The 14,686-nt window shown below is 49.9% G+C and overlaps 1 protein-coding gene across 3 annotated transcripts in view; it reads left to right on the forward strand.

Annotated features, from left to right (window-relative positions):
• TMOD2 (tropomodulin 2) overlaps nt 1–14,686 on the forward strand; it is a 59,147-nt gene that overhangs the window by 18,366 nt on the left and 26,095 nt on the right. For all 3 annotated transcript variants that reach the window (XM_062205924.1, XM_062205922.1, XM_062205923.1), the window contains exons 3-7: nt 1,117–1,273; nt 4,998–5,120; nt 7,796–7,882; nt 10,830–10,960; nt 12,310–12,417. In XM_062205924.1, the coding sequence (XP_062061908.1) occupies nt 1,117–1,273; nt 4,998–5,120; nt 7,796–7,882; nt 10,830–10,960; nt 12,310–12,417 (606 nt within the window). The remainder of the gene's footprint in view (nt 1–1,116; nt 1,274–4,997; nt 5,121–7,795; nt 7,883–10,829; nt 10,961–12,309; nt 12,418–14,686) is intronic.

The raw sequence follows: 14,686 nt of genomic DNA on the forward strand, positions 1-14,686 counted from the left end.
AGGTGCATTAGCAGGGAACTGGATCAAAAGTGGAGCAGCCAGGACTTGCAGGTGCCCATATGGGATGCCAGCACTGCAGACAGAGGCCTAACCTTCTATGCCACAGTGTTGGCCCCCTGGTTTGGTTTTGCTTTTAACTTAGGAAAGGAATACCAAAGTTTAGTCAAGCAGGTATCAACATCCACCGTAATAGTCACATCTTCTTGGATGGATATGTAGGAAAGATGTTGGAAATGAGAGTGTAAGGGGCAGGCCTTACATAGTGAGTTAAGACGCAGGTTGCTCTGCTTCTGATCCTGCTTCCTGCTAATGCACCTGGGAAAACAGTGGAATATGACCTAAGTACTTGGACCCTTCCACCCATGTGAGAAACCAGGATGGAGACGCTGACTCCTGGCTTCAGCCCGGCCCAGAACTGGCTGTTGGCAGCAATTTGAGGAATGAACCAGTAGATGGAAGGTAACTCTCTTCCTCTCTCTCCCTCTCGCTCCCTCTCCTTTTCCCTTTGCCTCTCTACTCTCTTCCCTTCTGTCCCCTTCCCCCTCCTCCCCCCTCCTACACTCTCCCCATCCCTATCTCCTACACACTCTCTCTCTTTCCCTCTCTTCCCCTCTCCTACTGTCTCCATGTCATTCTGTCACTCTGCCTTTCACATGAATAAATAAATACATGCATGCATACATACATGCATGCATCTTTTTGAAAGAGAAAAAGAAATAAGAGAGTATGGTCATATTGGCCCCTTGTTGGAATCCCCATGAGTCCTCGTGGGAGAACCCCTGGGACAGACCTAGCCAACCCTAAGTGCGATCTGCCAAGAAAGGGGCCTTTGTCTGCAGCATTCTAGAAGGCAGGTGCAGGGGACTGAGGAGCTACTGCAGCTGTCCGGGTCCTGCCTGAGCTGGTGGGTGCCGGCCATTCCTCCAAGCAGGGGTGTTAAAAGAGGTGGGGCCTCCGAAATGTGTGAGGCCACAGCCCTGTGCTCACTCGTACGTCTCTGCAGAGGTGTCCTTCTCCCTGCTCCCCCCGCCTGCACAGCAAGTAGGATGGGGAGGGTGTGAGGTGACAGGGCGTGGGACCAGCCGACACCGTCCTTCCTGCTCACGCCCATCCTAGAGCGCCATGCTGCCGGCCGGATTGCGCCAGAAAGACCAGACGCAGAAGGCAGCCACCGGCCCGTTTGACCGCGAGCACCTGCTCACCTACCTGGAGAAGGAGGCCTTGCAGCAGAAGGACAGAGAGGACTTTGTGCCCTTCACAGGAGAGAAGAAAGGTAAGGAGCGCAGGAAGCGCCTCCTGGGGCAGGGCTGCTCTCCCTGTGCTGGCCTGCAGGGTCAGCTAGGCAGCCGACCTGGCAGTGGAGAAGGAGCCCAGGAACTGGACTCAGAGCCACATGTCATTCCACAGCTGCCCAGCCCCACAGAATGTGCAACTCCAGGTGAAGCCCATCTACCATAGACCCCCTGTTGAGACCCTGTAAGGTGCCATTTGGACACCCCCAGCCCTTATTGGAGTGCCTGGGTTCAAGTCCCGGCCCTACTTCTGATTCCAGCCTCCTGCCAGTGGGCACTGTGGGAGACAGCAGGTGATAGCTCCGCGGGTGGCTCCTTGTGGCCCACCTGAGCGACTTGGACTGAGGCCCAGGCTCCTGGCTTGGGCCTGACCCAGCCCTGGTCTTTGTAGGCATTTGGGGAGTGAACTATGAATAAGACATCTTTCTTTCTCTTTCTGCCTTTAAATAAAACAAAAATAAATACATAGTTTTTTTAGAAAAAAAAAAAAGGTTGTTAAAAATGTAGTAAAATAGCCCTTGTTTCTAAGCTGACACCTGTCAACTGCTTTCACAGCCCTGTGACGGTGTCCGTCATCGTTATTTCCGTGGTTTTTGTTGTTTCCTGTATCAGGTTGGGGTCGCCTCGGTGGGACTGAGTCTTTCTGTGCACTGGCACGGAAACGGGCACAGAGGAGGCATGGGTGTGCATGAAGGCCGTGCCTAGGGCCCTGGCCCACAGCAGTGGGGGCAGCTCCTGGGTCAGGGGAGTCAGAGCGCTCGCTGCCTCCTCCCCCACAGCAGCCTGGCTGTCCTCTGTGTCATGCACGCTCAGTGGATCATGCACCATTGAGAATGGCATTAAGAAAGCAAAGTGGAATCAGGATGAGTTGGGCAAATAGAAGAATGACTAGGGAAGTATGGAGCTGTTTTTGTGGCAGCAGGCTTGTTGCGACAGGACTCGTTTAATTGCGAAACGAATTATAATGTTAAATCTAGGAAATCCTGCCGAGCATTGAGCATGAGGGTGGTGGCAGCATGGCCAGGGGAGCGTCTGTCTTGTGTTCTTGGAGTAGGGCCTGAGGCGTGGCTGTGCTAACTCAGCTCTCAGTCCAGGCTGAGGCAGTCGGGGGTGCAGGAGCTGTCTGAGTAGTGCATGCATGCGAAAGGGCTGTACCCTTGCACGGTGTAGCTTGAAGAAGGGTAGTAAGGGGCACGGTTGAACAAAAGAAGCAGGGAGCAAGTGTTCCGGACAGAGCAGTGGCATCAGAGTGAGATGTAGCAGGGTCCCAGAAGGACCCACAAGACCATTAGGAGCATGGGGAGTCTCCTTCCAAGTGCCACAGTTCTCAGAGTTGGGCGCCCTGGCACCTTGGGTGCTGGGCTCAGCTTAACTCCTCCCTGCAAGCTTTCTTCGCTTGGGTCTTATTGTTTGCTTGGGCCCCCAGGAAATGGATCTGCATCAGCAGCTGCCCTGCGTCCTGAGAGCCCAGGGCCACCTGCATGCCTGACATTTATGGGTAATCCTAAAAAGGTCCAGGAAGGAGGAATTTTGAAGTCCTATTTTTAGCTCTAAACCCAAGATCCTCTGAGCCAGAAAGAACACGTTTCAGGCTGCAGTTACTGTGAAAATGAAGTCCGTGAGAGATCTAAGGGTCTGAGAGGTTATTGATTTGTTGATCTTATTTTTTCACTTTCTGCCTTGTATCCATCCTCCTACTTTGTTTCCCAGTATGTTTCCTTGGAAACATGGCCTCTTAGGTGATGCCAAGGTGGGGAGTAGGATGCATGTCAGGGTGAAGACCTTATTGCCAGGATGTCCCAGACTGACCACAAGCAGTGACCCTCTCTCCTCTCTCTGGGGTGCCTAGCTATGGCTCTGTGTACTATGCCAGCCATTGGACGATTTGGTAAACCATCAGAAGTCACAGTCCCTGCAGTGAGGGTGGTCTCTGGGAGAGGTTCGTTGAGGGAGAGTTTTTGACTTTGGGTTAGGCCCCTTGCCTTTCCCATAGGAGCAGGCTGGGCCAGGCTAGCCCCTGGGACCTGGGAAGAGCGTGGACCTCCACTGGCTGAGGCTGGCGCCAGCCATTTCTCTCCTCAGGGTAGCAAAGAAGAGAAGACAATAGTGGGTGAGCCTTTAGGGAACTCCAGAGATGAAAAGGGAGGAGACCAGTTTCAAAGATGATGCCCAAGAAGTGAGAGCAGCTCCAGAGAGAGAGAGAGAGAGAGAGAGAGAGGGAACCTGAGGGGCAGAAGCAGGGAAGTATTTGGTACAGCATTTAAGATACTGCTTGTTGTGCCCTCTCATATGTCCAGGTGCCTGGGTTTGAGTTCAGGTTCTGCTTCCAACTAGCACAGACCCAGGGTGACAGCAGATGATGGCTCAGGTGTTTGGGTCCCTGCCTCCCACTTGGGTGACCCCGGTCAAGTTCCTGGCTTCCAGTTTTAGTGTGGCTCAGCCCTGGCTGTTACTGGCATTTGGGGAGTGAACCAGTGGATCTAGACACACACTCTCTCTCTCTGCCTTTCAAACATGTAAAAATAATTTTTTGGAAAAACCAGGAAGAACTGGAAAAGGTTGTGAGTGGGGCTGGGGTGTTACCATGCTAGCTCGGCAGGGTCCTACCTGTACCTTTGTCAGAGGTTGCCCATGTGAGGTGTGGGTGTGTTGGCCTGGCCAGAGGTTAGCAGCAGGTTCTGTGTCTGAATCCCCACGGTGTGGCGCGGCCATCCAGAAGTTTAGGCTGGGGAGGCAGGGCGTAGATACCAGCATTTTCAGAAGGGAGGGGCGTGGATAATTGGGAGTCTGACTGACAGGCCGGAGTGGGAGATGGCAGCAGGAAGAGTGTCTGGGGAGGCTCAGAACACCTGCTGCTTACACATTCCTCTGAGCTCTAATGGTACAGCCTCTCTGGTTTTTTCTCCAAGTCAGGTGTGTGCACTCTGGAGAGGGGGCCACGTCCCTGGGTCATCACACTTGTCTGACTGACCCTCGATATTGAATCTTGGTGTCTATGATCCCAATTTATGGGAAAAACTCTGAGGGATCCCCAGCTTCTCCTTCAGCAGTCCTGGTACTGTGTGAACGAACCTGCCTCCAGTATTGCAGGGTCTAAGGCAAGAACACCAATAGAAGCTGCATGCCATTTCCCCCTAAATATTTTAAAGCTCATAAGCCATTAGAAGATGTCAGAGGCTCCTACAAAGATAGCCCAAAGGCCAGTATCCTCAGGCTGCCAAGTGTTCCGTGCAGTCTGACCCATCTAACAGGGCCTCGAGCATGTGTGCTGGACACCCCAGCCCACACAGGCAACCCCATCCTAGCTGGGGGTCACACCCCCTCCTCCCAGCAGCGTGATGCACACGGGAAGGGGCAGTGAAGTCCAGGCTGAGCAGGCTCCAGGTGAGAACGTCGCTCGGGTGCAGGCAGAGGAGGCCGGAGTCTGCCAGTGCCGCCAGTGGAGCGATGTAGAAGCCCCTGATTCCGTCCCGCCCCAAGCTCTGTGGTCTCGGGTCTCTGGGCAGTGGAGCGTAGGATCCGTCCTCTGGTGTTCCTTCCCCCTTCTGATGGGTGATTGGTGTCAGCACCGTCCCAGCAAGGCAGGTTCCCAGCTGGATGCAAAACGGCTGAATGATTTAGGTCAGCACTGCTGGAACTGCATTTACCGCACCTAGAAGGCGGAGGGTAACACACAGTGTCCTTTGTTTTTCTTCTGCTCTGAAGGGAGAGTCTTCATCCCTAAAGAAAAGCCCATAGAAACTCGGAAAGAAGAAAAGGTGACCCTTGACCCGGAACTGGAAGAAGCTTTGGCCAGCGCCTCCGACACTGAACTCTATGATCTTGCAGGTTAGTCCTCAGCTCTGGGAACTTTGCTGTCTGGCTCTGTGACCTCCAGGCCTGCACCGGTGCCCACAGCAGCAGCCTCTGAGCTTTTCTGCAGCTGTTGATTAGCGCTGTGATACCAGGTTGACGTGAACCATTCTGTAGCTATCGGACTCAATGCGGGCGACTTAACCTGTTAAGTAGGCATTTTTCTCTATCTCAGCTGTAAAGTACCCAATATCGTTACCTGTGCTGCAAAACTCGAAGTTCGGTGAGAAATCAAAGAGGAGAAATAGGAGCGAGCATTGATACTGCACAGAATAAGTGGCCAGGGTTACAGAGCTCATGCTGAGGGGCGTCCACATATGGCAGTTGCTCACATTTCATCGTCACAGAGGTCACAGGAAGTTCTCTTTCTTCCCCACACTCGCAGGCTCCTTGGTTCATGGTAAGAGGTCTGCCTGGCCCTCTGGCTTTCCCGATAGTCATGTCATCATGATCATCATTATTACTTTCATTGATTTTTGGATGCTGATGGAAAAAACTCAAACAGTACAAAAGAATACGAGAGTACGTATGAAAGTTCATGGAATGTGAAATTAAAAGACAAGCTGATTTTTTTGGTGCAAAAAAGGTTTTGAAATTGATGCATAGTGTTTTCATGATGTACGTCTTCCACTATTTGAAATGCCCTTGTACGTGTTGAAAAGTCAGTCTCTGTTACCCTAATGACCTAGGCCCTCTCCCATGTCTTGTGTGGCCTGTGAGGAAGATTGCCTGCATATACCAGAGTATTTGTACATGACATGTATGCCATCTCCCTACACACATAGATTACTGGGGCACCACAGGAGAGAGATGCTTTAAAAGCCACTCCACAGCTGTAGCAAGAGCTCTTACTTTGATTCCATTGGAAGATGGGTATGTATACATGTATGTGTATGTGTATACACACGCGCACACAGACACACACACATGCACACACAGTACTGCCCCGGGTGGTGTTTCCTGTGTGCTGTCCTTCAGCAGAAGCAGCTTTGCCTTATTCTAAAGCAAGCCGGCCATCTCCCTAGTTCTCATTCCTGCTCGATGATGTCAGTGTCAGTGTCGGAAGCTCCCCAGAGGTCAGTGCAGGAGCTGCGTCACCTGGGAGGAGAGTGCTCTGCAGCGCCTGGTTGTCTTAGCCCTGTGAGCCTGTGAGTCGTGGTTACTGCTGCTCCCACGGTTGCCTCCTCGTCTCCACTGGAACTGCCCAAAGGGAGACTGAATTCCCAGGACATGCCTGAGAAAGGAGAAAGAGGAAAACACCTGTCATTTAGAAGATGCTAGGTTCTGAAATCATACAATGAGACCAGGAAGAAAGCTGTGTTTGCTCCCCCTTACTCAGCCTCCCTCCATCACCACGTGCTCCTTAAAGCAGAGAGATGTGGGTGACATCATCTTTCTAGAAGATTGAGAGTAGCCCATGAGCAATGGCAGTTGATCCAAGATAGCACCTCCAAGATTGGCTGGATCTCTGGTAGTCACCATTGGAGTCAGCTTCTCAGCCCTGCCCATCTGCGGACCGGATCTTATCAGTAGCAGAAGCAGCTGGATTGGAGCAAGGTGGCAAGGATGGACCCACAGCCATAGGGAAGCAGCTCAAACACAAATTAAAACTTGGCAAAGTTGTTGGTGAGTGTAAGGCCAGAGCAAGACAATAGGTTTGTGGTGTGGTCCCAGTGGCCTGTGGGTACCAAATGGGGCATCTCCCTGTACTCCTGTTTTACTTGTGAGGAAACTGAGACCCGGAGTTGTCTGGAACTTGCCAAGTCATGTGCTTAGGATTGCAGCTCTGGGTGCTCCAGGGTCGCCCTCCTAACCCTTCCTCATGCTGTACTGGCTCCTCCCTCCTCTTATGTAGCTTATAAGGGAGCAGATGAGGATCCCAGGAGTGTCCCTTTGCCACCTGCTGACAGAGTAGCTCTCCTGGGATCCTTCCCCAGTAACCAGGTTCACAAAATTTCCCAGCACGGGGAAGTCTTCGGCCTGCCCCGCTTCGTCGTGCGCCACCAGGGTTGATTCTTGCAGCGGTGCTGCCTCCTGGTGCAAGTTCCGGGTAACACTGGCTACTGAAAAGCTGTGTGCTTAGCAGACCTGCTATTGCTGATGTCTCTTTATTTTCCGCCTGGGGTGCTCTAGACTGGGAAAAGGCAGCAACTTTTGGTACTGAGAGGTGGGAATGATAGTGAGGATTTTGAAGGGGGCTCACGTTCTTTGTTTTTGTCTCTAGAAAAAATATACATAATAGCATATATATATATATATATATAAAATGTTAAATGTTAAAAATGCTTTGACTTGGTCATACCATCTCATTTTATGGATGTGAAGAATAAAGTGTTGAGCCTAGTTATCTAGGAGGTCTAAGCAGCTTTGCAGTAACATGAGGATCTAACTAGACCATTGTGACTCAGATCCTGAGTGATTCCACGTGTTCAGATGCAGAAAGATATGTGAAGATTGCTGCTAGTCCTGGATGGGGAGTTTTTCCTAAGTTTATTTAACACTAACCATGTTCCATACACAGCAAGAAAGGGGAGCTTGGAGACGCATCTTTAAGATACAAAAAAAATGTTCTTCAAAGAGCAGTTAACAACATGGACATCCTAATATGTTCCCTAAACCTAATGCTCATTGATTGTCTTTTTTTTTTTTAGCTGTCCTTGGAGTACACAATTTGCTCAACAATCCAAAGTTTGATGAAGAAACAGCCAACAGTAAAGGTGGCAAAGGACCTGTGAGAAGTAAGTTGATGTGGAGTCTGGTGTTGTGATGCTTTGGAGCCTCCAGGGGTTGCTGGAGGGAGAGAGGCCTGCTGATTCTTGCAGGCTTTGCCCGCTCAGTCACCAAGGATCATGGAGCTCTGTGTGATCAACTGGGATAGAGTAGCCAGCTGGTCATGGGAGTGCTGTCTGCCGGTGTAACGAGTACCAGCCAGTGTGTTGTGCCCAGGACATACTGTCTTAACGAGTCCATTTGGCCAGAAGATAAAATTGATGATTAAAAGGTTGTGTAGTCAACACTGAGTACAAACAGAGTTCATGTTCCTAGGATGTGTTGGTTAACTGCAGTAGCTTGAATAACTTCCCTTCTCAAGAGTGTCTTTTTGCCTCTATGGTGGAACTTGTCATCAGAATTTGAATGGCAGCTTCCTTAGAGAATGTGAAAGACACTGGCATGAATGTATGGCACAGAGTTCCAGACAACTATCTTCCATCAACATTTTCTGGAGAAGTGCACATTAACTGGACTCATGCAGTCCATTGCCAGTCATCTGCCTATGAGTCTGGAACATTCTAGGCTTAGTTACTAAGGTTAAGGATGGCCATTGCCCAAAGGAACTTATCTGTCCAGGATAGGGATGGACCAGTGGTCAGGTAATTTGGGCACAGTGTGATCCAGGTGCTGGGAGAAGCCACAGAAATGCACTGTTTCTCTTTCATTAATGATATTTTGTTCTGTTTGACAGAGATGGAAGATGCTTTCTAAGCTCAGTTGTGTATTCGTGAACTCTGAAAGAAGGTCATTCAGTCAGTTGCTGAGCAATATTCCTTTTGTTTTTTTCTGTTTTCTTCTGCATGCAGATGAAAACTCACTTTTTCGCTTGAGTGTCAAAGGGCCAACATTCTGACAACATGTTCCCTGTTAGCTGTCTGCTGCATTCATTTCTGAATACACACAAGTGTTGTTCCCTTTTCTTCTGATTGTGGTTTGCTATCAGTACCTATAGGTCTACTTCATTCTTTAAATAAATAAATGAATAAATGCTTCTGTTAGGTAATGATGCTATAATTCATTTAATGATTTTCACGTTGGTAGATTTTGTTTTACTGTTATGTTTCATAATATATCAGGATATACATAATATATCAAGAGACATCCCTGAATACCTGGCTTTCTGTTTTTATGCTGTTTTTCTGTAGGTTAGACTTCAGATGTAGACTTGCTGGGTCATAGGGGATGCACACTTTAGCTTTTCATAGCTAAGGGGAGGCAGTTAGCCCAGTGGTTAAATGTCAGTCGAGATGCCCATGTCGCCATCAGAGTCGCTGGGTTTGATACCCAGCTTCCTGCTGATGCAATCCCTGGCAAGGCCGGAAGTGGTGGCTCAAGTGCTTGGTTCCCTGCCATCCGCTTGGGAGACCCAGTCTGAGTTCCCAGCTCCCAGATTCAGCCAAGCCCGGTCCTGGCTGTTGCAGGCATTTGAGATGGTGAGGCAGCAAATGAGAACACTCTTTCTCTCTCTGTCTTTCAAATAAAACATTGTTTTGGCAGATAACACTAAATTCCTGTCTCAAAATACTTTTGTATCTGTTTACATTCTCACCAATAATATGTGAGAATGCTTTTTCTTCCACATTGTTGTCAATTCTGAATATCTCTTTTTACTGTTTTTTTTGTTTTGTTTTTTTTTGCAACCGAGTGATATCTCACTTTTCCATTTTGGAATTTAATTACTTTTATATATTTCTGGTTGAGCAACAGATTCTCCTGAGCATCTTATTTGCTCATTTTAATTGGTTTGTCTTACTGATCTGTAGCAGCTCTGTGTATATTGGCATGTTAGCTCTTTTTTTTTTTTTTTAATTTTTATTTATTTTTTGACAGGCAGAGTGGATAGTGAGAGAGAGGGACAGAGAGAAAGGTCTTCATTTTTGCCGTTAGTTCACCCTCCAATGGCCGCTGCGGCTGGCGCATCTCGCTGATCCAAAGCCAGGAGCCAGGTGCTTCTCCTGGTCTCCCATGCGGGTACAGGGCCCAAGCACTTGGGCCATCCTCCACTGCCTTCCCGGGCCATAGCAGAGAGCTTGCCTGGAAGAGGGGCAACCGGGATAGAATCCGGCGCCCCAGCCGGGACTAGAACCCGGTGTGCCGGCGCCGCTAGGCGGAGGATTAGCCTGTTAAGCCACGGCGCCAGCCGGCATGTTAGCTCTTTATATATATTCCCAGCATTTTAATTTCCTCTGAGATTTCTTCCATTCCCCTCCCCCCTTCCTCATACCTTCCTACAGACTAAATCTGAGGGATATTAAGGTTTGGGAGATGAAGAGACCCAGCATGGTGTCTTCCTGGCATGCCTGACCTTGGGCAGGGAATTCAGGTCTGGGAAAGGACTCCGTGGAGCATCAGGATCGCCCATGCCGCGTCAGGGGCTGTCGGGGCCTCTCGATTTTGGCTCCGTGCAGCATCAGCTTCTGAGACTACTCCCTGCGGTTGGGGAATGTCAGTCTTCCACACTGTGGCTGAGCCGTTGCTCCCATGCTTGCCCATTGAGAATAAGCTTACCATCATCAGTGACCGGGGGGATGCCATCTCTGATTTGATTTTTTTTTTTTTAAGATTTATTTATTTACTTGAAAGTCAGAGTTACAGAGAGAGAGGTCTTCCATCTGCTGGTTCTCTCCCAAGTTGGCTGCAACAGCTGGAGCTGCACCGATCAGTAGCCAGGAACTTCTCCTGGGTCTCCCATGTGGGGCCCAAGGACTTGGGCCATCTTCTACTGCTTTCTCAGGCCATAGCAGAGAGCTGGATCGGAAAAGGAGCAACCGGGTCTCGAACTGGCACCCATATGGGATGCCGGCACTACAGGCAGCGGCTTTACCCACTATGCCACAGTGCTGACCCCGCCATCTCTGATTTTGATAGGAGAGTCCTTGCGTGCTCCTGTTAACATGAAAACTTGGGTTTTAGATGTGGTCAAAGGTGAGAAGGTGAAGCCCGTGTTCGAGGAGCCGCCCAACCCCACCAACGTGGAAGTGAGTCTGCAGCAGCTGAAAGCCAACGAGCCCAGCCTACAAGAAGTCAACCTCAACAACATCAAGGTACCTCACTGTGGCCGGGCTCCTGGTGCTCACCCTCCTGGCACGCCTTGTAGGCACTGACTTTGAGGCGAGAAATTATTCGAAAGAAGTGGCTATTTTTTTAAAAAAGGAGTGCTTTCTAGAATTTCTGCAGTGAGAAGAATCTCTATACTTAGGTTAAGCATGGTACATTAGTTGTATCAGTTGCCGAATAACAAATTTCTCCCAAACTTCGGGGATTCAAGCCATGGACATTTATTCTTTCACCTAGGCCTGGAGTATCAAGTCAGCCTGGGAGTGGTTTAGCTGTGGAGTCAGCTCGGGGTCTGAGTCAAGGTGCCGGGGAAGCTGTCAGCCGGGGCTACGACGTCCAGGATGGCCACTGACGCCTATGGCTGAAGGCAGGGGCCCCCACGGGTCTCTCCCTCAGGCCACCGACAGCCGGGCTTCCCCTAGAGCCAGTGCCCCAACAGAGAGCAAGCAGGGAGCCACAACACCTTTTGTGACTTGGTCTCTGAAGTCACAGATTGTCACTTCCACTTTATGCTATTTGCCGATACATGGTGTGTGTGTGTGTGTAAGAACATCACGTAAAGACTGTTTTATTCCTTCCTATTGGGCCAATTCATAAGCAATGGATAATAACTGACTTTCATACAGTACTCTCTTTGTGCCACATCCTTTACAAATACTTGAGATCTATCATCTCATCTAATCCGTGCTGGTTAGAGAGGCTGAGTCGCGAAGGTCACAGGGCTGGCCTGCGGTGCAGCCAGGACTCGTGCTGTGCCCCTCGCTGCCTCCCCTCCACTGCTCGGGGCTCAGGAAGACAGAGCACAGAGATGAGTGACGCTCGTTCATTCTGCTCTGAAAAACTCACGCTAGGAGACAGACATCAGGCAGATAATTACACGATGTAATAAGCGCCTAAATGTTACAGAATTTCAGGAAAGGAAAATTTTAATTCTCTTAGGAGAGCCAGTAAACAAGGTGGTATGGCACTTGAGTTTGGAAAGATGAGTAGGAATTAATCAGAGAAAAGGACAAAAGAAATTCCCAGGAAAAGCATGTCTAAAGGCATGGAGGAGGGAGAGACCAGAGTATACAGAAAATGAGAGGGGAGAAGAGGGAAGTATAATGTGTGCCTCATTTCTCAGTGAGGCAAGACAGAAAGGTGAAGCCAGAATGTGCGTGGTGTTAGATTCCCTTATTGGGCACTAGGGGGTGCTATTGGTTCAGGATAGCTTCCTTGCCAGAGACTGGGTGAAGAGCCCTGGTAATGAGGCATCTGAACCTATGTGGTATCTAACAGCTGTGGGCGGGTGGGCTGTAGCCGTGTCCGTCAGTTCCTCCTCTCTCCTCTGTCTTAGAACATTCCAATCCCAACCCTGAAGGACTTTGCGAAGGCGCTGGAGACCAACACTCACGTCAAGAAGTTCAGCCTGGCCGCGACCCGCAGCAACGACCCTGTGGCCATTGTGAGTAAAGCTCTCAGAAATGTCATGGGAGGGTATTGCATCCACCGCAGACTCTTCAGTGTGTTTGACCAGTGAACAGTTTCAGCAGTGGCAAATCTGTACTTCACAGTTAATGAGCAAAATTGCAGTCATAGTGAATGCATAAGATTTCAGTGCTGTCCGGGGCTTTCAGTCAACTAGAAACAAGGTAAGTATGTCATTTGGCTAAATAAATCGTTAGAGTTTGTTCTGTGCTTAGTACAAATTTAATTCAACTTTCGCATCTGTGGTAACATTCTGTTGAACTCATTGGATAGTATGACCTCTCAAACCCTACAGGAACTTAGCACATGTTGTTACAGTATATTTTGTTTTAACTTTTGAAATGGGTTAATGTGTTTGAAAAATACTTGAAAACAAATGAATCTTGAAATAACTTGTTTGTTTGACACTCTATGAATAACTAGGACATGAAAAAATAAGCAACCAAAACCTCCATTCCTTCTATGTATTTTAAATTGTTTATTACTTGAAAGACAGAGTCACTGAAAGACAGCCAGACACCTAAACACACAGAGAGAAAGAGAAAGAGAGAGAGAAACCTCATCCACTGGTTCACTCCCTAATGCCTGTAACAGCTGAGGCTGAGCCACGCCAGGCTCAGAGCCAGAAGCTCAATCCTGCTCTCCCATGTGGACCCAGCGCTGCCGCTGGCATGGGGAGGGGAGCACAGACTTGAATTCAGGCCCTCAGATATGGGATGCGGTGATCCCAAGTGGCATCTTAACCTGCCCTGCTTCGATGCATTTTAGATTTGTCCAGCCAAGTAAGGAAGCTCCTTGACCCAAGTAAGAACTACCATCACCATCATCCTTATTCCCCCTGTTATCAGCTAATGTTCTGAGCAGCTAGTAAATGCCAGCACTGATCTCTGTGCTTTAAATGTATCATCCCGGGGCCGGCATTGTGGTGTAAGGGGTAAAGCCACTGCCTGTTATGCCAACACCCAACACAGGCACCAGATCAAGTCCCGGCTGCTCTGCTTCCAATCCAGCCCCCTGCTGATGCACTTGGGAAAGCAGAAGAGGATGGCCTTAGTTAGTACTTGAGCCCCTGCTCCCACGTGGGAGACTTGGAGGAGTTCCTGGCTCCTGGCTTCAGCCTGGCCCAGCCATAGCCGTAGTGGCCATTTAAGGAGTAGACCAGTGGATGGAGGATCTCTCTCTGTCTCTCCCTCTCTTTGTAACTCTTCCTTTCAAATAAAGAAAATAAATCTTAAAAAAACAAACAAACAAAAAAAAACCAGTCATTCCTGGACGGTGGGGAACAGAGTGGCCAACGGCCTGCGGAGCGACATGCCCAAGTTTTACTCTGACTCCTACAGTATGTGTGACTCTCCATCTGCGAGAAAGACACGCTGCAGTGGTAGGAAGCGCATAGAGAATGTGAAAGACTACTGTCAGAAGTGGATGGAGGCCGGCACCGTGGCTCAACAGGCTAATCCTCCGCCTTGCGGCGCCGGCACACCGGGTTCTAGTCCCGGTCGGGGCACCGGATTCTGTCCTGGTTGCCCCTCTTCCAGGCCAGCTCTCTGCTGTGGCCAGGGAGTGCAGTGGAGGATGGCCCAAGTGTTTGGGCTCTGCACCCCATGGGAGACCAGGAGAAGCACCTGGCTCCTGCCATCGGAACAGCGCGGTGCGCCGGCCGCAGCGCGCTACCGCGGCGGCCATTGGAGGGTGAACCAACGGCAAAAAGGAAGACCTTTCTCTCTGTCTCTCTCTCTCTCTCACTGTCCACTCTGCCTGTCAAAAAAAAAAAAAAAAAAAAAAAAAAAAAAGAAGTGGATGGAAGAGCAGGCTCAGAGCCTGGCTGACAACACAACGGCTGCATCGCAACAAAAACAGATACCCCTACTCCGTGCTCTGCTCTTCCTCCTGCAGAGGCCATGATCCCACCTTCCCACGGTCTGCCAGGTCCCTTCACCCTGGTGTGCTGCCTGCACCCCATATGGGATGCCCTCCCATGATGTCAGTGATGGGTCCTCCTCCTCCTGGAATGAGGCCACCATAGGAGGCCATGTGCCACTGATGCCGCGGCCCCCAGTGATGAGACCTGGGCGTCCCCGACGGTGCCCACTTGTCCAGGAATGACTCGGCTGGATGGATAAGGAGAGAGGGGAGGCCTCTTCCTAGCAGCTCTGTGTCACCTGTTCACCAGGAGCTCATGGTGCTGGGACTCGGGGTGTTTTCTAGCACGACAAAGAAGACCTGCCCCCCTTCCTATCAAAGAA

This window comes from Lepus europaeus, chromosome 11, assembly GCF_033115175.1.
Source record: "Lepus europaeus isolate LE1 chromosome 11, mLepTim1.pri, whole genome shotgun sequence".
In the NCBI taxonomy this organism is placed as follows: domain Eukaryota; kingdom Metazoa; phylum Chordata; class Mammalia; order Lagomorpha; family Leporidae; genus Lepus; species Lepus europaeus.